Raw genomic sequence first — 22106 nt, 5'->3', positions numbered from 1 at the left:
TATTTTTCCGTTTACTCGCGCTCTGAGGCCACTGGCCACCATTATCGTTAACAGAATACAGAAGATGACGATGATAATAATATATTATATTATACACGACACCCGATAATATACACATAATATGTATCGTGCGTGTATATATTCCTCTGGTTCTAAATATAAAATTCGTATTCTCCCACTTGTGCGCGCCGGCGTCACAGAAAACGCCGTCACGGTGACAAAACGAAAAACGAGAGTAAAAAAAAAAAAATTAAATCTTAAAAAACTGAAACGTTTTCGTCAGTCGCGCTAGCAGTGTGTCCGTCGGACAAATGGACCATCATCGTCGCCTCGACGCCGCCGTCGCTGCGCAAGTCGCGCTACAGGTACTCCTACTGTTGTCATCGCCGGCCACTGTCGTCCGAGGTGAGTGAACACCAAATATTAACATAATATTATGATCAGGGTAGGTGGTTGAGTAGATATACTCTGTGAACGTTTTTTTTTTTTTTTTTGGAGTAAAACTACACGGTTTCACCTATAATACATATATTAATACACGTAAAATAATAGTTATGTTTTGTAATATGGAATATGTCTTCCAAATTAATTATTAACTACTTTCGATTTGGTAAAAAAAAAAAACAGGTAGCTACCTACATGCAGTTACAATTTATTAATAATTATGATATCGTTGGCGGGAGTCATGAGATTCGGCGTGTGGCCACTGGTTACTGTGATTTCTATTTGAATACTATTCAGATTCTGCTATAAGTTCCTATATCATAATATATTGTGTAAATTAAAAAAAATATTTGATTATTGTTTTGCTTAAAGTTTTATGTTATATAGGTACTGAAAATTACTACTCTATATCTTACGCGTTTGAGATTGCAAGAGTGACAGTAATGGTTAATAAAAAAGTTGTCCTCTCCCGGGATAGTTGTCGGAACAGAACTTTGGTACATTTGAATACATATATTATATATATTTTTTATGTATGACTGCCATGCCGATAATGTCTGCACACGCGTGTGTTTATAATGGTATACACAAAATGCAACCCGAACTGCACACGACCGCTATTCGGACACTTATCCGGTTACACTTTTACGATGACTAAACGTTTCGATTTTTCCTCATCACTGTTTGACTGCGTTACGTAATACTAGTAACCTTAACGGCTTTACCTGATATATTATATATTACGACAAAAAATAGTACAAAAACACCGTTGAGGTATTGACCGACCATCATTGTTCCTAGTTCCTACTTCCAATATAATAATAAAACTAGATAAAATATAAATATCGTTTACACAATGACAAAAATATATTGCTCGTTTTTTATTTTCTCTTAGATAGGTAGATACTTTTATTTAAATTCTAAGCTATGGTGAAAAAATCACTGCAGGTTACATTATTTTACTTATTATAAATCGCACGTCATGTTGCATTGTCTCTATTGTAGAAATGAGTCTACCAAACAACGTAATACCTACCTACTATACATTTTGTGATGTAAAGTTCTCTTGGCTATTTTATTTTATTGATTATATCATTATTATATCATTCACTTAATTTCAACAAAAAAAATTATAAAGGTAAAATATTAATATAAATGATAATAATTTAATTGAATGTCTATAGGTAACTAGTTTATTAATTATTAGTTTATTACTTTAATTTGTGTTTAGATTTGCAAATCATTTTATCAAGTCAAAAATTAATTTAGTATGTAATTGTGAAAAGAACTCTAAATTGCTGGCACAGCGAGAACATTTTTGTAGGCATTTATTGAATTTAGGTCGAATAAGTCGTCAATTTTATTGACTACTGTCACCGACCACTCACTATAATATTACTTAAAGACATTCCTACCGATCACTATTGACTATTGGGTGAGCTCAATATTAGGTACTAGAAAACGGATTATAACGCTGTTCAGAATTTACCAAGTCGTTTCAACAGAAAACGTTTATTTTTATAGAGTTATCAAAATACCATACGATCATATTTACGGATATCTACGGAACTCGTGGGTCATGGCCCGTGTAGGCTTATTGCCGCTTGATATCGTACACCATCAATTAATGTTACAAAAACTATGCAGAAAATAAACCTATATACTTTTTATATCAAATTTAATTGCTAAGCTTACGGTTTGGTGTTAGTTTGTAATATTTTATAAAATTCATAATTTTTTTGATTAGCCCCTCCAATAAGGATAATGGATTCTTGATTTCAAAAATCCTAGCTGCGTAGCAAACTGTAAATAGATCATAGAAAGCCCAACATATTATTATCATTTTTACATCAAAATTCTGATTTTATCGCTCAAAAATAAATTGTTTTTAAATTATCTGTGCCTGTGTACAAATACACACCCTTTATAATATACTTATATCAACAAACGAAAACAATGAGAAAAAGTCAAAAGCGAGTTTTTGTGCCAAACAATCATTACAATGACATTTGGTGAATAACAATAATATTATCCGGACAACACGTTCTACCACGTCCACTAAATATAATATATTTATGTGTATAAATATAATATAATATATAACGTAATTGTTCATTACTTTGGTGCAGTCCTGTGCGGCCGTCCCGTGTGGCTGACCGACGGCGATACGCTGTACTTGAGATGGCAGAGCGGGCTGGGCTTGTTGGACCATTGCTCCGTGGTGCTGCCCAACGGCACGGAGACGACCCTGCCCGACGCGACCACCACCGTCAGCCCAGCTAATATCACGTACGTGGGCGACGGTTACCAGTCCGGGCAATGCGGTCTCAGGGCCGTGAGTGTGACGCCCGGCGTCGGAAATTGGACGCTAACGGCGTCGTCGGCGGACGGACGACACGGTCGGGACACGAGTCACGTCACATGCATTGGTAAACGCGGTCAATATAATATAATATAGAACAAAATTTAACTTGTTACTTAGACGTAACTTTTCAAAAAAAAAAAAAAAAAATCATATATATATAAGGTATATAAGGTATGCATGCAAACTGTAGTGTTTGTTTTGATTTGGTGTAGGTAGTGATATTGATATATTATGTAGATAGGTAACAGTTGTATTGTTTTAGCCTTCCAATATATAACTTATTTATTAATTTTAAGGTTGAAACAACATTTTATTAAAAAATAACAATTTATTTTATATAAATTATATTATGTTCAAAGTTTAAAAAAGTTTTAAATTTCAAATAATACTTGAGTTTTAGTTCAAATTTAGATTTTGTGAAAACTGAAGTTTGATACATACCTACTTATAATGGATAATGGTCGTTATAAGTACTATACTGCAGTGGAGCACTCAATGGGGGGTAAGGTGTCATCCTACCCTCCTCCGATGAAATGTCTACCTTCCTGAAACTATATTTATACAAAATTCACCTCTACAAACGATACTACTTTAATATTTTCATTCAGTAAAGCTAAACATTTGAAAAAACTTTTTTATTGAAAATATTCAAATTTAACTACTCCACTTATATACGCGAAATAAGCATACACTGTATAATTTAAATTTAAATTACCCAGTACGGCAATACCCTATACAAATTTTTCAATTCTGTTTGCGAAACATGAAAGTAGACTACCTATTAGATTATCCATATCCTGCAGATAGAATTCTAAAATATGTATAGGGCACTGAGTAATGTAGGTAACTGAGTTTTATAGATTGTACCAAGTTATCACGGACACACTGTACATAGATATATAATCATAATAAATAATATAATTATTGTATCATGTGAAACAACTCAGTATTTACCAATCACCAGTTATAATTGCTTATGAGCCATCCGACTAGTTATATCTATGGTAATATCCAACTAGATTTTGTAGAATTGTATGAATTTCAAATTTATATAATACACGGGATATGAAAAATATGGTAATTCAATTTTTTTATTTCAAGAAATATGTGCAGATATAATACGGTTATACATGCTAAAACAGTGATATTTTATACTTTTGAAATTGTACAATATTTATAGCCTTTTGAAATAAAAAAAACCTAATTTTATCAAACGTATATAAAAGTTTAACTTGGTTTATTCACGTCGTAAATTAAATAGGTACCTCCTATAGTTTATGTAGGTAACGTTCTTCAACAAAGCAAATAAATTTGGTTAAAAGTTTAAAACCATTTATATACTTACACAAATGCACATAGATATACCTGCTTGGAAAATAATTGTATTTATGCTTTATTCTTATTTACTATAAAAATTCTTTAGTACGGAATAAATAAGAATAAGAAATTAGAATAGGTTTATTAAGAAATATTTATTGAATACGACGTGTGCAGAGTAACTAATCAAGGAATTATAACTGTTCTAAGTTGCCTTCATCCTATGTTCAAGCCCGGATTAATGAGGGTCCGGGGGGGGGGGGGAATGGCCCCCGGGCCTTGATAATTAGAATTTATTTAGAGGCCTCAGATAATATGTCCATTACTTTTTTCGTTATAAGCTATAACACTATAACAGTGCATAAATCACCTAAAAAAAATCGGTGATTTCGTACTGGCAAATTATAATTTATAAATAAAGTGATACAGTATCCATTATTTATTGCTATGTACCTAATATCTATATATGTTTATCATAACAGGTACCTAATATTAAATAATATATACATTGTTATTTTTTTTCGTATACAGAGGCCTAATTTAAAACAATGGCCTTGGCCCCTGGGCCTCAAAATATCTCAATCATCCGGGCTTGACTATGTTAAACTGCAAGTTCATAAACGTCTTATATTGACTGACAACTTGCCGTGTACGTCTGTATAACACATATTATAATATCGACATTATTTACGGCACAAACCGAAGAGATAGGATAACTTTCGAGAAAACGATTCTCAAGCATTTACATATCTGTATGAAGTACTAATAGTAATATTTATATAGGTAAAACGTAACATGTGTTTCGTGTATTGTGTGTAAAATAAAGAATAGGTAGCGCAAATTAAAACTTGTTTTCAAATTATTTGAGATAGATTTATTGACTTCATATCATAGAGTAAAGAATATTCATCATTTTTCTTTATTTTTCTTGTATTGTTTAATGAATTAACGATTTAATGATATTTTATTGTATTTGTATTGCGTAAAAATATAAATTATAGCTTAATTTTTATCAATAGGTTATTATAATACCTATTTTTAGTATAATAGTATCATTTATCAAGCAAAAAATTATAGTTAATTAATTAATTTTGAAATTTCTTCGATGGGAGTCACTCATGTCATTCTTTTCTCTTTGTCATCGCATTCGCTTATTGTTCTTTACGTTAACAGATTATGTAACAAAAAATGTTATATTTAAAATTTAATTAATTAATAATTGAATCCTCGTAATTTTTACAAATATATATTGGTAACAATGTGCTTTATTTGTATTCTATTTTTTCATCAGTAGTATTGCTGTACCTTTTGTACCAACAAACTCGTATTTTATATTATAATAATAGAAATATTATGTATGACCTATAATGAAATAACTAATTTTCTTTTTAATAGTAGGTTATGTAGCTTGTAGGTACATGAACAATAATATTGTTTTTTAAGTATCTTTTTGAAATGCGTTATTTCATGAGTATTTTACTGACACCCTCTTTGGAATTTAGAAAAGTCTGACCACGTACAAATTTTGTTTGTTAATTGTTTGATAAGTTTTCAAAATTTATCCAAAGTTCCTACAAAAAGTTTTAATTTTAACTTATATAATATCACGATATTTATTTGAATTTTTTTGACATTCCTACAAGACATTCCATTTTTTATGTTTAACGTTGGGCTATACAAATGATTATTATTCCTAACCTTCTGTTGGTCAACAATTGTAGATGTAATTCCTTTTATGCCAACATTTAGAACGCTATTGTTTAAAGTAGAATTCGTTTATAATAGTTTTCAGAATTGTTTTGATGTTCGTATTACATGGTTTTATTTTATTTGTTTTAAACTGCTCTAACATATCTTTATTTAAACTACCAGAGGTCTCTTTGAATGCATACCATATAAATATATAATGTGTGTATACATGATAATGAATAATATATAATCGTATAAAATATGTATTATATAATATTAGGTAAATATAAGTGTATATGCATGAACGCGTTTGTGGTTATACTCCAAATGAGGTAGCCCCTTTACTTAGTCAAAGCCACTTAAAGTAAGTCATGTGGCTTCAAACGTTTGAGGTGTCTAATGCCTATACTGTATTGCCAAAAATTTGTTAAGCAATTGCGGTGGTGTGCAGAGTGCAGTTTTAGTTTATTCGCTTATTTGTTAACAAACATTTTGATTTCGTCCTGGATGAATTATATCCTCAAATCTTGATGGATGACTTCATTCCTGTCGAACCGGTAAGCTGTGACCTGCGAAAATGGTACGAAGAGCAATATTTTAACAACGTTGAATGACTTAGATGTATTCCACCATAAGTTAAAATCGGTTTGTTGATAGCTATACATAATAAATTTACCCAAACCGTTTGTTAACCCGGTCTTGTGTAGAATGTTTTCCAAAGTGTCAGTATGATAGTATAACTTAAGCATTATTTCTTGGATTTACAATTTTTCTGGTGGACATGATGTTTTTAATTCAGGTGGAAATCAAGGAGCATACCCAAATATTTAGCAAAATATTTTAGTAGGACTGTCGTGCACGATTATGTGATTCAGCAGTAGGTACGTGGACATTTTTGGTTTTTCATAAGTACGAATAATTCGTGTGCAACGACTTCTCACTATTGATCCTAAATTTCCTACTCCTCGTCTAATTAGAGTTGATTAGCCGCTAATCATAAGCGCATTGTTCTAGTGGGTTGATACTAGCTCCTGAACTATGGTCCGTTTTTTCATGTACCTTTCTCCTTTGCATGTTACTAGTATGCTTACATTTTTATTTGTATTATTAATATTTCTCACTCAAATATCAGATAATTGATTATATAGTTGTGCATTACTCTCTTGGAATTCCATCACAAGTTTATGCAATGTTTCATTTTGTATATTCTTACCACAATTTCTTGGTCAACTAAAATTAATTTTTGGAGCATTGTAAGTCGAAACGATTGCAGTACGACAATTCTATCCCACTCACACGTCGACTTAAATAATTTATTTTTTACGCTCGACACCTTTACGTTGAAAGCAAAAAAATATTATATCGTATAGAAATATTTAATAAGCACTTTGCATACATTTTTTCTCGTTCAACCAACGAAATGCGACTAAAAGATTCATTAAAAAAAAAAAGCCGATGTAGTGAATGTGTCGCTAAATACGCTAAACACCCCCTAATACCCCCTTCCGCCTCATTTTATACGCTACTGAAATAGGTTATCTTCATTATTCATGAAATTATCAAAATATTGTGTATATTCAAACTTATTAAAATTCGTCAGTCGAACGTTTTATGTTTCTATTTTGTCATTTTTTAAGGTGAATTTTTGAACACAACATTTACGGTCGTATTATACAGTGTATTTTAATTTTTAAGTGATCCATGCAAAATAAGACACATCCAATTTCATCAAATATCCAGTTTAGATAATATTTGATACAGAAAAAAATGTACTACTATAATATTATGACATCAAGAACAAAGCAGATGCAATAACCCGTAAGTGTAGGAAATATAATATAATGTTAGTACTCGGTGCTGTCTGGTTTTGTATTTTCTGGCGAAAAATCAGATAGCTCCAAGAGAATATTATTATGAATAAAATTAAGAGGACGTTACACAGCCATTTGTTGTCTTCGTCATACAAGTGAGTAACATATAGCAAATTTACGCTCAAAATAATGGGTTTACCACCGTTAGTTTAAAAATTAAAGTAAATCGACATATTATGAAACTTAATGGTAAATACATTGTCTGTGCTTGTATGTTTTAACGATAGTCCAATTTTTTAGTAAGTTATGCGTATATAATAAAGCGTAAATTTAAAATGCTCATAATTCACTTCAAAACTGAATTATCGTAAAAAACCCATATATACAAGTATACAACCCCAGATAATGTTCTTACCATTAAGTTTCATAATAGCTATTATTTCATAATACCTAGGTCGATTCGCTGTTTAACTAACTGAGTTAAACGTAATCTGCTGAGGGTAAATTTGCTATATAGCGTCCTCTTAATGCGAATACCTACTAAGTTTTGGTAAAAATACAAGATAGGTCCAAAAATTAAAATTGTTTGTTTATTTTATGAAACGTTTTGAAAAAATGGAATAATTCACTATAATTGTCTGGTTTTTGCACGGGCTTCTTTATTTTTACGGTTTCCAGTGTTTGGCATCACCGGCACAAGCTTAATTATTGGTACGAAGGATAATCCCAACCCAAAAATTCAAAGTGGTTTCGTCCGCAGAAAGTGTATAATATCTCCGTTCCGCCGGCGAGGATAATGCGTCGATGCGATGATATTCTATAAACAATAAGATATTAATATGATCGTCCGCGTATATGTATAAATAATGTATATACAGGTAAGTGCGTATAATTCTGACGCTGCAGTTTACGTTGGGTACATAATTACCCAACTATATACCCACAGGCCACAATACTAAGCGTCTATGCGAGAGTATGACGCGATCGATATAATTTGAAGTACCTTGTATACCTATATAGTGTATAAAATATGCCTAGTGCGTCGTATTTTGAAGTAGATATTATAATTTATAGATACACTATGAAGGTTCTAATGTGCTATGTAGGTGTATTATAATATTGTTAAAATGATAACATCATGTTGCCGGGTTGGCGCGTTAACTACATGACTGGAGGCATAGTGTACACTGGCTATGTTATCGCATTATTAATTATTTATTGTTCTGCGGAAATAGTGTGTTCGATGGAATGCATTAATAGTATTTACCGACTGCTAATAGAAATGTCGATCGTTGTACATACTACGCTGTTCTATATTCTATGATTACACCTATTGTATAGGCTATAATATTATATAGGTCTCGTTGAAAATATATATTGAGAAAATTAAATATTTGAATCTACTAATGTATTAAACCGTAATAATTAATGACACTTGAGTTATTGCGTAGGTAGCTATAATCGGTACCTATATAAATAAAATATAATTAGTAACTAATATTGCCTATATATTGTTCACCAACCATTTTCACCACCATTTGTTTTGTAAAAATGAATTTATTCTAATTCAATTTTTTTATAAGTATACATTCTAAGGTGCCTCTAGTGAACGGCTTCCTTCATAAATTATTCATGTGAAATTTTTATTATTTGCCATGTACCAAATGTACCAATTCTTTTAGTTAACAGATTGTTATAAATAAAATATCTTTATAAATAAAAAAACAAGTACACTTGAGGACCATATAAATTTATTATGTTCACTTATTTAAATTTTGTATACCATTTAATAAGCGTCTGCTGCGGTGATACAAACTTCTTTTTTCAAATGAAAACCAACCTGTCTTACTGTACAAATGCAAGCGCCTATAATAAGCATTATATACATACAAATGGATTTGTTTGAAAAATGTTTATATATCTATCTAAATTAAATTTGAACAAGTCCTTAAAAACAGTTTTCAAAAAATATAAAAAACCGAGTGGTCCATTTGACGTAAAACACTCATTATTTTAATAAATTATTCAGGTTTTTTAAAATATTATGTTAACATAATTATTATAAGTCGTTGAAAACCGGGAGCACCGTAATTGCACACAAATCCCCACAATTTTAGAAATATCAGCAAATCTCCGTAATATAAGGGTTTTTTTACAGCATTTATTTAAAAAATTATATTTCATACTATTATTTATCATATTTTAATAACAACCTGTTTTAAATTACAACATGCATTTTAGATTCTGAGAAAAACGATGAATGTATTGATTTTACAATGATGTGTGTTTTATTATTATTTTTATTTTTTTTTTTGTGTCTGTCATCACCTTTTAGGACAGTAAAAATGCTTAGATTTTCTTCAACAGTATCTTTTCTGATAGGAAAGTGAATCTTGTTGGTACTTTGGGGGGTCAAAAGTAAAATTTTTCCAGTAGTTTTCAAAAGCGCCGTAAAAAAACAAAAGAAAAATTAAGGAAAAACGGAAATTTTTACACAAAATCGATTTTTAAGAAAATCGACTTTGGTTTTTGGTGTAACTTTAAAACAAATGACCGTAGATACATAAAATTTTCACTGGTTGTTTACATTTCCATTTTATATATATGATAAGATTTTCAAAATATTTTGATTTGTTTTAAACTGTTTAGGGACATTTTCAGTTTCCAATTTTATTAGTTTTTTTTTCTACGAATGTCAATAAAACTTTATTTGTTGAGTAAAAGTACTTGAAAATTTAATACGAGGTTCCTACTATATTGTCACAATGCCATTTGAAAAATATTAAAAATCTTTAGTTACAGTTTTTTTTATTAGCATTTAAAGTTCAAAAATTGACAAAATATGCAAAAATAACGAAAATTAGCAAATTATTTTGAGTTAAGAATTCGTAAAAATTTTTCTTTTTTAATCTAAGATTTGAAAATGTATTACAAGATTCCTCATAATATTGTCTACCTTTATCAACAAAAAAAATGTCCACAAGAAAGTCAAATTAAATTTTTATGAGCGTTTGAAATTCATATTTTTACAACATTTGATATTCGCTTGATTTCTCATGTGACGATTTTCTTATTTTATTGTAATTAAAAAACGAATGACTGTAGATCTATGAAAATTTCATTGAATGTTAATATTTTCATTTTCTATACGCCATAAAATTTTGAAAATATTTTGACTCTTTTTGAGCTGTTTACGGACATTGTCAGTTTTTAAATTGTTTAGTTTTTTTTTTATATAAATATCAATAAAAATTTATTTGTTGGGTAAAAAAGCGTGAAAATTTAATGCAAGACTCCCGATATATTGTTACAATAGCAGTTGAAAAACATTGAAAATACAAAGGCACAATTTTTGTTTATAAGCATTTAAAGTTCGAATTTTGACAAAATATATCAAATTTAAAATTTAATAATTATTTTTAGTTAAAAATGTATAAAATGTTCAACTTTTATAGGTAAGGAATTAAAATTTAAAACAATATCCCATGTAAATAGGTTCTATATATAAATTACTTTATTCACAATAATATAATCAAATATACTTAGTAATATCATAGGCTGACTGACCGTTCTCGCTCAGAATCGTTTTTCTAATATAATGATATTATATCATTGATTTCAAAATTAACACCATCTTTTACAGTGACTCACTTGTAACCTACTGTACAGCAGAGCGACATCCACTTACCCACCTTTTTTAATTACTTTTTTCAAAACAGAATATTTTTTTGAGTATGTACCTACTTTGATATTATATAAAAATCGAATTTTAGACGAGTAGTTTATGAGTTTTATTAGCTATTAGTATTTAACAAGTTGACTATACCTTAATTATCATATGTGATACACTCAAAACTTTCCATTATTGCCCTTACTATTTTATTTATACCTGCCGATTTCGTCTTGAGTATCATATATCATATATCATAAATGATACTCAGCCCGGTTTCATGAAACTACCGAGTGCACGTATTGATACTCAAGGAGTTCGTGGCAAGATCAGTAAAATTGGTAGGGCAGTCAACTTGTTAAGGTTTATATGCGCGAAGTGAGGTGGTAAAAGACCAAAGGGGTACGCCGTAAAATTATGGTCGAAGAAGTATATTGTCATTCCCAAGCGTAAAAAACGTTTAAGAAAATTATAACGATAAAAATTTTGTTTCCAAAAATGTTGATTTGTATAACGACCTAAAGTCATGTGAAAGAAATACTTTCAAATACGTTCGTGTTTTCTGAAATGATTAGGTAGTGTTGTAGTACTACGTTTAACGGATTATCCCGTATTCACCCGGCTATTTCGTGAGTATCAGAGTAACTAACCTATTATCCTCGGTGCGCAAAGTTAAATAGTTCAAAACCTATAATCGTTCGAATTCCGATTTAGATTTTTCACATGATTTGGTTTTCGACTCTGAATCAGGTACCAGTACACCACTAATACTGTAACTTGTAAGACTATGCTTGTTGAAACATCCTGTACTATATACATGGTGACCCGACATCGTTGTCCATATTCCTGAGTTAGATAGTAAAATGTGAAAACGATAGAACATGACAGGCAATCCCATATAATACTACTTATAGTAGGAAGTATAGACATTATTAGGGACTGCGTTCATATGAAAATGGATTATCCGCAAAGGCGAGTTATACGAAACGCTGTAAAGTGTAAAGGCATTATTATATTATTATACACAAAAGCTGAAAAGCACTCACGTAGATAAAGTAAGCCAACGCAGTATAAAATACAATATTGTAATGCCGTAAACATACAGTATTATATTTTAGTCAGGAACAATACCTAGGTTAGGTATACAGGTAGCTGTTTGATGAACTCTCAGAACGCCATAGCCATATCATATAGTAGGTACTTATATCATATACCATTTGTCCACAGAAACAAGATAGGTACACTCTATGACTCAGTTATTTATATTACTCTCTAACATATACATATTTTTGAATTATATATACTGGACATGAGACTAAATTATTGGATCATAAATTATCATTATTAATAATCATAAAATGTATCTTTTGTTTTAAATTGTTTTTTTTTGTTTAAAACGATGTTTTAAATAATTCATTTTAGATAACTTACACTTTTATTTTATTATTTATTTAAGTAGGTATATTTAATATTAATATGAAGTAATTTTTTTACACTCGTAGATCATAAAAGAAAAAATATTATACCATCAGTAGATCTTAATATGAACCCAGCTCATCCGTTTACAAACATACCTATACTTATTGGATGAGCTCGCAAATCTGTTATCAATATTCTTGTTTTTAAACTTTTATTTTGTTTGCTAAAATATATATATTATTATTATTATTTATTAATCAAAACAATTTTGGCCAGCCCTGGTTTATAAACCTATTGATTAAATAATAACTGTGTGTCAATTAATACCAGAAGGTAGTCATTTCGTAATAATATTCGAGTGTTCGGCAAATCTGATGCACACTTTTGCAATATATTATAACACATTATTGCGTCTATCTATATAATATACAAGGTGATCATTTTATCTTGAACCAAATAAAATCAAGAAAATAACAAGAAATTTTTAATTATAATTTTAGTTTTAACATTTCATACAATTTTAAAGTTTGAAGTATAAACGTAAATGGCACAATCAGGATTTGTGTAAGTGGGAGGGATATCATGTTGTTCTCCAAACATGAACACATCATTTATATTTACAATGCTCAACTAAATGTCAACATTTAAAATTGTATATAAATCTAATGAATATTTCATAACACTGAGGAACAAGGCCAGATTTAAACTTTCAGATGCCCGGGGCAAATCTTTTTTAGAGGCTCCTGGCAGTAAAAATTAAAAATACCCAATATATAATAGTACCTAGTGGAGGAAAAAATTAAAAAATGTACAAACTTGCAACTTGTTATAACTATCTACCTGACTGCCTAAAACGGGTTTATTTCAAGTTTGAAATACTACCTTTTATAAAGTATCACAAATTTCAAAATTAATTCAAAGTTAGTAATATTATAAAACCTTATCGTATATCCATTATCCTATCGGACCCGGAGTCTACTCCCTTGGCTGCGTCACTAATAAATGTATGGATATATAAACGTAATATTATATATACATAATAAAACCGGAATAAATTATGAGCAGGGGTGGCCGAAGGGCAAACTAAATTTTTGAACAAAGCCAATAATCAAAGATTCAAAATACATGACCGGGCCAAATATAATTATACCGTGTGTTCTCGAAAACAGGGTACACTGTATAATTAAATTACCCATATTGCTCAGCGTATTCAATACATATTATTGCATTTTGTTTGCGGGACGTGAAACTAGACTATTGGATCATCAACCCCTCTGACGGAATTCTAAAATGTGTATAGATAGTTCTGAGTAATAAACAGAGTTATAGAGTGGATAGGTTACCCAATTTTCGCAGACACACGGTGTGCATAATATATTATACTATATATTTTCTAAATAAATTGTATGAAAAAAAACAAAAATAATCAGCACGAAAAACCGATACGTCCTATTATATCGTGAAGCGTAATAATATAGCAAATATGGGTAATATAAATATGTTTTTCTCGCTGCTATAGGTACTACCTATATATACACCGTCGATGCATATTTTATAACTGTTGATGATTTATTTTATTTTATCGTGATTTGTGGGTCACATTGAAAGCAATTACGTGGCCCGGTAGCCGTGCAAAGAGCTGATATTGTTTGTGTTCATTCGTGTATAGAGATTAATATAGCAAAAGCTAAGCGTCTTAAATTTACGTCATGTTTATACAGAGTATATTAGCTTTTACGACCTACCAGCTAGCTCAATATGACAGGTCGACCTCGATACATGTACATAATATTATATCTTATAGCAATATGCATTTATAATAACAAAAACATAATAATTGCAGTTCAACCGTTTTCTTTGTCAATATCGTTTTAAATCGCATCGAATTATGCATTTTATAGGTACCTAAAATAACCGTATAATAGTTCTGTTATATAATATACAATCATACAAACTGCGTGTTGAAAAGAATATACAAAAGTCATAAGCTAGTGAATCCTCAATCCTTTTATTACGATTTACGAAGACCCTACTTGCCGAATATCACAATTTATATATGCACCATTTAATCGATATCCTACATAAAGTACCTATCCTATCCTATTTATGAAAATCTATTAATCCGCTGCAGTGAAACTCTTTAGACTTCGCCTGTTTGGACTTCAATCAATTATTTACGAGGGTATTTAATAATACATTCGCGGTATGATGAACGCAATATCGTTTACAACATATTTTTAAAGATATTTGTTTACTACTTTGAACCGTCGCCAAAATCACATGGTTTTTAAACCATTTTTATGAGCTAATACAGTGGTACCTACAATAAAAAAATATTATCGACCGAATAAGTATAGTCATTGGTACATTTAACGATAAAAATATTCCTGTATTTAATTTGTTAATGCATTTTTTAGATATTACCTATATAGCTAGGTACTAACCTACTATTACGTCTTGCGTTATTATACAGTGACCTGTTTAACATTTTCAAAAGGGAGGGGGGTATGAATTATGACTATTCTCAGACCCCAGTAAATATACTTTCATTGCTTTATCATATATTTTATAATTTATATGAGAAAAATAAACAAAACAAAAGGTGATGGATATGCCACCTTTCGTTATAATAGTAAGCCCTTGTTATAGCAACTTAATATTTAAAAACTATAAATATTATAGCTATTACTTATTACCATTTTTAATATTAAAAAATATATTGAAACCCCTGTAAATCTAGGCCTAATATTAAATATTAATAAATAACGTAGTCATCCTCTGCTTTTTAAATTTTTTGATCTTTTAATAATACTATAATAGGTAGGTATACCTAATATAAGAAATATATTATTATTTTTAATATTTTTTTACGATACCTTTCACGTATAACTAAAATTAATTCAACCATCACAAAAAAAAAATTTCCGAAATAGGTAGCTATTATTTGACTATTTTTTAAAAATTATTAGTAGGTATCTATCGTAGTACAACTCAAACAAACTAAGTCGACCCACTCATTGGTTTTAATATAATAATATAGTTATAACTAAAATACCACGCTATTCTCATTTATGATAATAAATAATTACCTCCAATAAGCCGCGGTTAATTGAAACCTGGTTAAATTAATATTAATACTTATAAACCGATTCAACTTTTATCCTATTTTCGGGAAGACCATCAAAATATCTAATCCTTGTTATCGTCTTATAGTGGACTGTTGTACCTACAACTACCCAATACCTCCATCACCTCCAACAACCACACCCTCCAGCCCCCGTCTCCCACCGAACAATATTAACACCTCCATAGAATATAATATTTGAATATTACCGATGTTATAATAACAACATTAATTTCTTACAATATCATAATATTTAGTCAAGACGCGCGTGGTATGTGTGCTTACAGCGAAACAATGGCCCAAGTCGAACACGATCCGCGTGCCCGTAGGTACCGCGGTGAACGTCACGTGCGGACCACCGAAGGCGTTTTACTGCCGAATGTCAGGCCCGTCCGGCGAAGTGTCCAGGCACAAGGGCCAGTGTTGGGTTCACGTCAAGTCTGTGGGATCGCATCACCTGGACGTGTGGACCTGCTGGTCGGTTACAGCCGAGTCCGCGGCCGAAGTTCAGTACACTGTCCGCCTGCACGCTTACCGAGGTGAACAACAACAGCAACAATAACTATAGTGCTAAACGTTTATAATGTTCGCTTTCCTCGCCTCGTTCCTCCGCTAACTTTCCCATTTCCCGTCATTGGCGTAGGGTTCTATACATATACAGAGGAAAGTTATTTTCTATTAATCTTTTTTTTCTTTCCACCATATGTGGATTAAGCGTTTTATTATTAGTTATTAAGGTACTCGTGTAGTATAATATAGGTATTATTGCATAAATCATAATATGTTACCTACCGCGGTTACTTCGTCAGTGTAGTATTCTACCTACCAAAAAAAAATTACAGGGGTGTACCGTAATTTACCTACTTACTGATTATCGATTAATAACAATGTTTTAAACTAAAATTTACTTATTGTACTGCTGACGATCATCAAGTAGATATATTTTTAATACCTACGTTATAAATTGCCATGTTGTTCTTACGTCATCCCGCAGAAAACTTCAAATCAATATTGTCGTGTTGTTTTGATTGACCACCACCATTGCCATTTTTGTTGGTGGTCTAAAAAAATGTTGCTTGACACAGCGAGATGGATGGACCCAACACGGATTAAAATAATATAATATCTAAAAGTAAGTTATCGTGGGTCTTGGTGGATATTTACAAGTTATTACGATGGCAATTTAGCTATTGTAGTATTGTATCACCGTTATAATATCTTGGATATCTTAATAATACTTAAGTCACAGAACAGGTACTTTCCCGTAGTAAAATTATATAAAAATATCAAATATTATATGAGAGTACGTATGACAGGTAGGTATGTCATATTTTCCGGTAGGTAGCATACTATACATGCGTACAGTTTTTCAGTAGGTAGGTAGTCGTAGCATTTCACGGTACGTAGCATACTACATGAGTACGAGTATACCGTTATTAATTATTATAGTTGGGGACCATCCGACTATCATAGACCATTGTATGTATATCAGATATCTCACATATAAAATCTTGTTTCATAAGCTGTATAATGTCAATAAATATTAAATAGCCAATAGATACCTACCTAATGGCTAATACCTATAATAGTATAAACTATAAACCTACAACGTACACTAAATATAAATCAACATACATTTAAAAATGTATTACGAACTTGTTTACAATCTAAATTATTTGACCATTATATTCTAGCTTATAACTATATTCATTATTCAAGGATAATGTTGAGGTATACCTTCTGAATATCTCACTACAAGCCACACTATAAATTCTACTTTTTTTATCTATCGAAAATAGTCAATTAGAATTTTCTACTCCCATATTATAGTAGAACGTATATTATTCTAATAAATTCATAGGTAAAAATAGTCTCTTTATAAATTATACAATTTATTATAACACACAATATGACAAAAACTTGTTGAATAACTTTTAGATTCGTGATAAAAATATAATGCATAGGCTATAGCCTATAAGCCTATAGCTAAAACTAACCTTACTCTTTAATCTTTACCCTCTTCTCCGTCCTGGTGAACACTACTGTACGGCATTATTATGTTTTTAACCCTTAATAAATACACGAACACGTCCAAGACTAAGTGTTTTGCGAACTGTCTGTGTTTTTTTTTCTTTGGTCACTATACATACAGCCGTCCTCATGTCTAGAGGGCGCAGTAACGGAAGTCGGATGCGACGAAACTCCGACCGAGGTACGAGTGTTTTGTAACGTCCGCAATGGAACCGCCACTCCAGACGGCGGCGACGGCAATGCAGTTGGTCGGGACGGTCACTTCCGGTCAAAATACTGCCGGATTACGTTACCGCGAGACGCAAAGATCCTGTCACTGGCGTACGGGAGAGGCACTACCCGATACTCGTATCACGGTGCGACGTACAACGATTGCGGTGTCTCATTCGCAAAACCACTGAGACGGTCCGAGATCGGCCGATGGAAATGCATGAACGCCATGTCCGACGACCGCGTTTATGGCGGGTTCGTCGTCGTCGTGCCACCCAACAATACGAAAGGTATACGACTATAATACCCACGACTAACTACGTTGACGACCATAATATTTTTATGTCCGTATATCATCCATAGTTTCTAATCTCTATCATCCATGTGTCACATATAGGTAACTACCTATATAAGACAATTAAGACAAAGTTTAACATGTCTTGTGTAGTTGTGTGACACATAAATTGACTATGCATACGAGCATCAATAGGCAATATAATAAATATATATACAACATAAATAATTATGTATAACATAAAAACTTTCTATCATTTTAATTTTGTTTCAAAATTAAACTTTAAATAATACAAACTAAACACACGCTGGCGTTCTCTCTGAAACCTATCCACGTATGACGTGTTTTTCTCGATCCACAAAAGCTAGGTACTTGTCAGTCCTGTAAAGTATTTGAGTAAAAGTATTCAAATACTTTTTTAAGTATTGAATAACTTTTTAAATACTTTCAGCATGAAGTATTTTGAATGGTATTTTAAATAATTTTTTTTGTATTAAATACTTTTTGGTATTGAATACTTTGGTTTTTTATTTCGAACATTTTATTTCTATTTGAAATAATTGGTTGGAAAAATATTATTGTCAACTACAATAATGGAATAATAGTTTTATTTAATATTCTGTATTTCTGTGTTAGCCGAAGCCCAAAGGTTTGTGAAAACAAGATTTCTAAAAAAAGTTATTGAATATTGAATAACAATATTACCTTTAAAACTATTAGATAACTATTAGATTACCTACTACCTATGTGTTTATATTACGATAATTAGAAACCCACTTTAAAAACCAAAAGCATTTGAAAAGTATTTAAAATACTTTTTCAAAGTATATGAGTAGTATTTGAAATACTTTACAATTAAAGTATTTAAGTATTATCTTAAATACTTAAAATAAAATGTATTTGAGTATTTACTCAAGTACTTTTTAAAAGTATTCTTTACAGGACTGGTACTTGTACGGCTGTACCACGATATAAGCACGGTTACAGTATAGGTACCTATTACCTACTAATCACTTATTGAGCTGAGCGAGGCGAAGCCGAGCGAAGCTCTTATATGCGGGATAGCCGTTTACTAAACGGCATACTTCTTTGCAACGGATTAACCGATCTCGACCAAACTTGGCACGGTGATAGTGTGGACATCGCTGAGTGCCAACAAGTGGTTTTGATCGATGTCCTACCTACCATCGATGAATAATCACCGAAAAACTAAATTTTCAAAAATTCAAATTGTCATTCAAAAAACAAGTTCAATAAGCTTCGGTGTGTTTAACTCGCTCAGCTCAATTTCTTGCAATCAGCGAACCACATTGCAGTCCTAGTATTATAAGGAATAGGTTTCTTATATACGATACGAATTATCAGTATAAATGTTTTGAATTATTTGTTCATTGCAAAATTCGTGCCACTCATATCCCTGGACGGTTGGACCCTGAGCCAATAAACAGTTGTAATTATGTATCATAGAGAATGCTGGTTTATATATAATATTTCCTGATCGTTTTGCACTCAGCAGGTATACCTCCGCTCACGGTGACAACCGGAAGGTCAGTGATGGTGCCCAAAGGCAACACGTTTCATGTGGAGTGCAGTGTACATTCAGAGATCGACTATTGCTGGTTGCGGCACCCAAACGGCACTGCTATCCCGGTGACGGTTCCGGATAGCACTGCGGCCGGTGATCCGAAGAGGGTCGGAACTCGGTACCGGTACACGGGCGAAGGGTTGTCGTTCGGCCAATGCCACGTGGCGATCGACGACGCATCCACGTTGGACACGGGTCCCTGGCTTTGCGCTTTGGGTCTGCGTGACGACCGCCGTGAAATGTACGGTACGGTGGACGTTACGGTTTCCGGTACGTGTATATTATGTACAAATATATAATATGATAACTATACGCGCGACTGCTCTATACTCTGCGGGATAGTGGAGCACACAGATATTTTTAATGGGAAGGGTTACCAAGGGAGAGGGGAATGAACACCCAAATCCTCCCATCGTGTGAACACCATTACTGTGGGGTTAACTGCACTACTGCGTGTCTGCATAAAATTCAAAATCCCTTCCCTCCAACGTCATGTATGCATAAAAATGTGATGGAGGATTTTCTCGGAATCGTCATCACATACCCAGCCAGATGCGCGGTTACCTATGTTAAGTTTGTTATGAATCCTGTTTGCACAGAGTCCGTGATTGCGGCCCGCCAGGAAGAATTGTACGCTACCGAGGGAACCCAGGTAACGCTGGGATGCGACACGGTCGAGAAGCAGCCTATAGCCTACTGCCGGTTCCTCACACCGCGTCTACTCGGATTCGCTGTGGATGAGAAATCGGACGCGCAGCCACCGCCCCGGTACACGTACTCTGGCCAAGGACTGACGGCCGGCCACTGTGGTTTGTCCGTCGACCGGGTCGACGATTCCGACTACGGAAACTGGACATGCGCCGTGAAAATCCTAGACTCTTCCGGATCTGAAGAAGTCAGCACGACCGTCCTGTTGCGGAAACCCGAAGGTATATATATATGTACATTGCTATATATTAACAACACGTGCGGGAAAGAACCAAGAAGCTACAGGCGTACAGTGACTGTGTCAGGTCAACAGTTGTAGACAAGAAAGCATAATATATTTTCAATATAAAATTAGGGTAACTTTGACTTTGATACAATAAAGTTTTTATTTTTTCGACAATACTTAATTTTACCAAGAATATTATTCAACATAGAAATAACGAATTTCAAAACAATAATAACTTTTTTCGTTTTAATGACAAAATACACAAATATTGTTTCTTTAATATAATTTATAAAACAGGAATACTAAGATTAATGATTAAATAATCCCCAAGCCCATAGGCGCAAATAGCGTTTGAGATTTGGGGGGGGCTAATAGGCTAATAGGGCCTTACTTTGATAATATTGAATAAGCTTAAAACAAAATGTAGGAAATGTTTGGGAGGGCTATGGACATTTTTGGGGGTCTTAGCCCCTAAAGCCCCCCCCCCCTATTTGCACCTATGCCCAAGCCCCAAGTGGTAAGTGGCTAGGTTATAGGTACTGTTTTTCCAGTGAAACACAGTTTCCAACAAACATTTTATGAACCATAAAAAAAGTTTGGTTAGGTACCTAATAGGTTATATAGTTTCTTTTACGTAATGCACCAGCGCGTGTTCTTCTGTGTATATCTATGCTATGTCGCAGGGTTCACGATGATCCAGATCATCGGCATCGTGTTATGCGGCACTATGATATCCATCATGTCGCTGTTCTTTGCCAATCATCTCATCACCAACCCGTCAGCAAAGACGACGAAAAAAATCGAAAAATTAGAAATGCAGCTCGAAGCGGGCGAACAAGGTGCAAGTCGCAGGGTCGGCGCCAGACGAGCGCAGAATAGCACGCGAGTGATCAGGACTCAGCCGGGTCGGAGCAAACACGGGTCCATACCTCGGAGAATTTGACCGCTGCACTCTATTATTTTAGTGGCCGCGATCACTATACGATTTTTCGAATATCTGTAACGCGAGATCTATACTGCAGCCTTATACAATAGGTTTAAGCAAAATCTTTCGATTCCACTCAATATGATCATTAATTAATGTCTATTGATTCATTCACAATAGCGTATAAAAACAAATAACAATAAACTGACTTCTGCAGATTATATTTTATCATGTTATTAACATTATTTATACACTATTAATTATGTATGGCCAATGGCCCGTGATGC

General features: G+C 32.5%; 1 protein-coding gene across 2 annotated transcripts; it reads left to right on the top strand.

Annotated features, from left to right (window-relative positions):
* The first annotated feature begins 25 nt into the window (after positions 1-25).
* LOC100574655 lies at positions 26-22042 on the top strand. Of its 2 annotated transcripts, none has more exons than XM_003247156.4 (7): positions 26-405; positions 2574-2873; positions 16127-16378; positions 18008-18370; positions 19892-20230; positions 20560-20889; positions 21578-22042. In XM_003247156.4, exons 1-7 carry the CDS (start codon positions 312-314, stop codon positions 21835-21837), a joined length of 1938 nt encoding a protein of 645 aa, XP_003247204.1. In that variant the 5' UTR covers positions 26-311; the 3' UTR covers positions 21838-22042. The 2 variants fall into 2 exon arrangements, with proteins under 2 accessions (XP_003247204.1, XP_008186993.1); XM_008188771.3 differs by having other exon boundaries at positions 19889-20230.
* The last annotated feature ends 64 nt before the right edge of the window (positions 22043-22106 follow it).

The sequence above is a fragment of the Acyrthosiphon pisum genome, chromosome A3, assembly GCF_005508785.2.
Source record: "Acyrthosiphon pisum isolate AL4f chromosome A3, pea_aphid_22Mar2018_4r6ur, whole genome shotgun sequence".
NCBI lineage: Eukaryota > Metazoa > Arthropoda > Insecta > Hemiptera > Aphididae > Acyrthosiphon > Acyrthosiphon pisum.
This window is presented reverse-complemented; position numbering and strand designations above follow the sequence as displayed.

Excerpts from the sequence above, each read along its gene's own strand:
- LOC100574655 (XM_008188771.3), top strand. The coding sequence starts at position 312 with ATGGACCATCATCGTCGCCTCGACGCCGCCGTCGCTGCGCAAGTCGCG. Across the intron at positions 2,874-16,126 it reads GAGTCACGTCACATGCATTG|CGAAACAATGGCCCAAGTCG; the intron begins GTAAACGCGGTC and ends GTGTGCTTACAG. Across the intron at positions 16,379-18,007 it reads CCGCCTGCACGCTTACCGAG|AGGGCGCAGTAACGGAAGTC; the intron begins GTGAACAACAAC and ends CCTCATGTCTAG.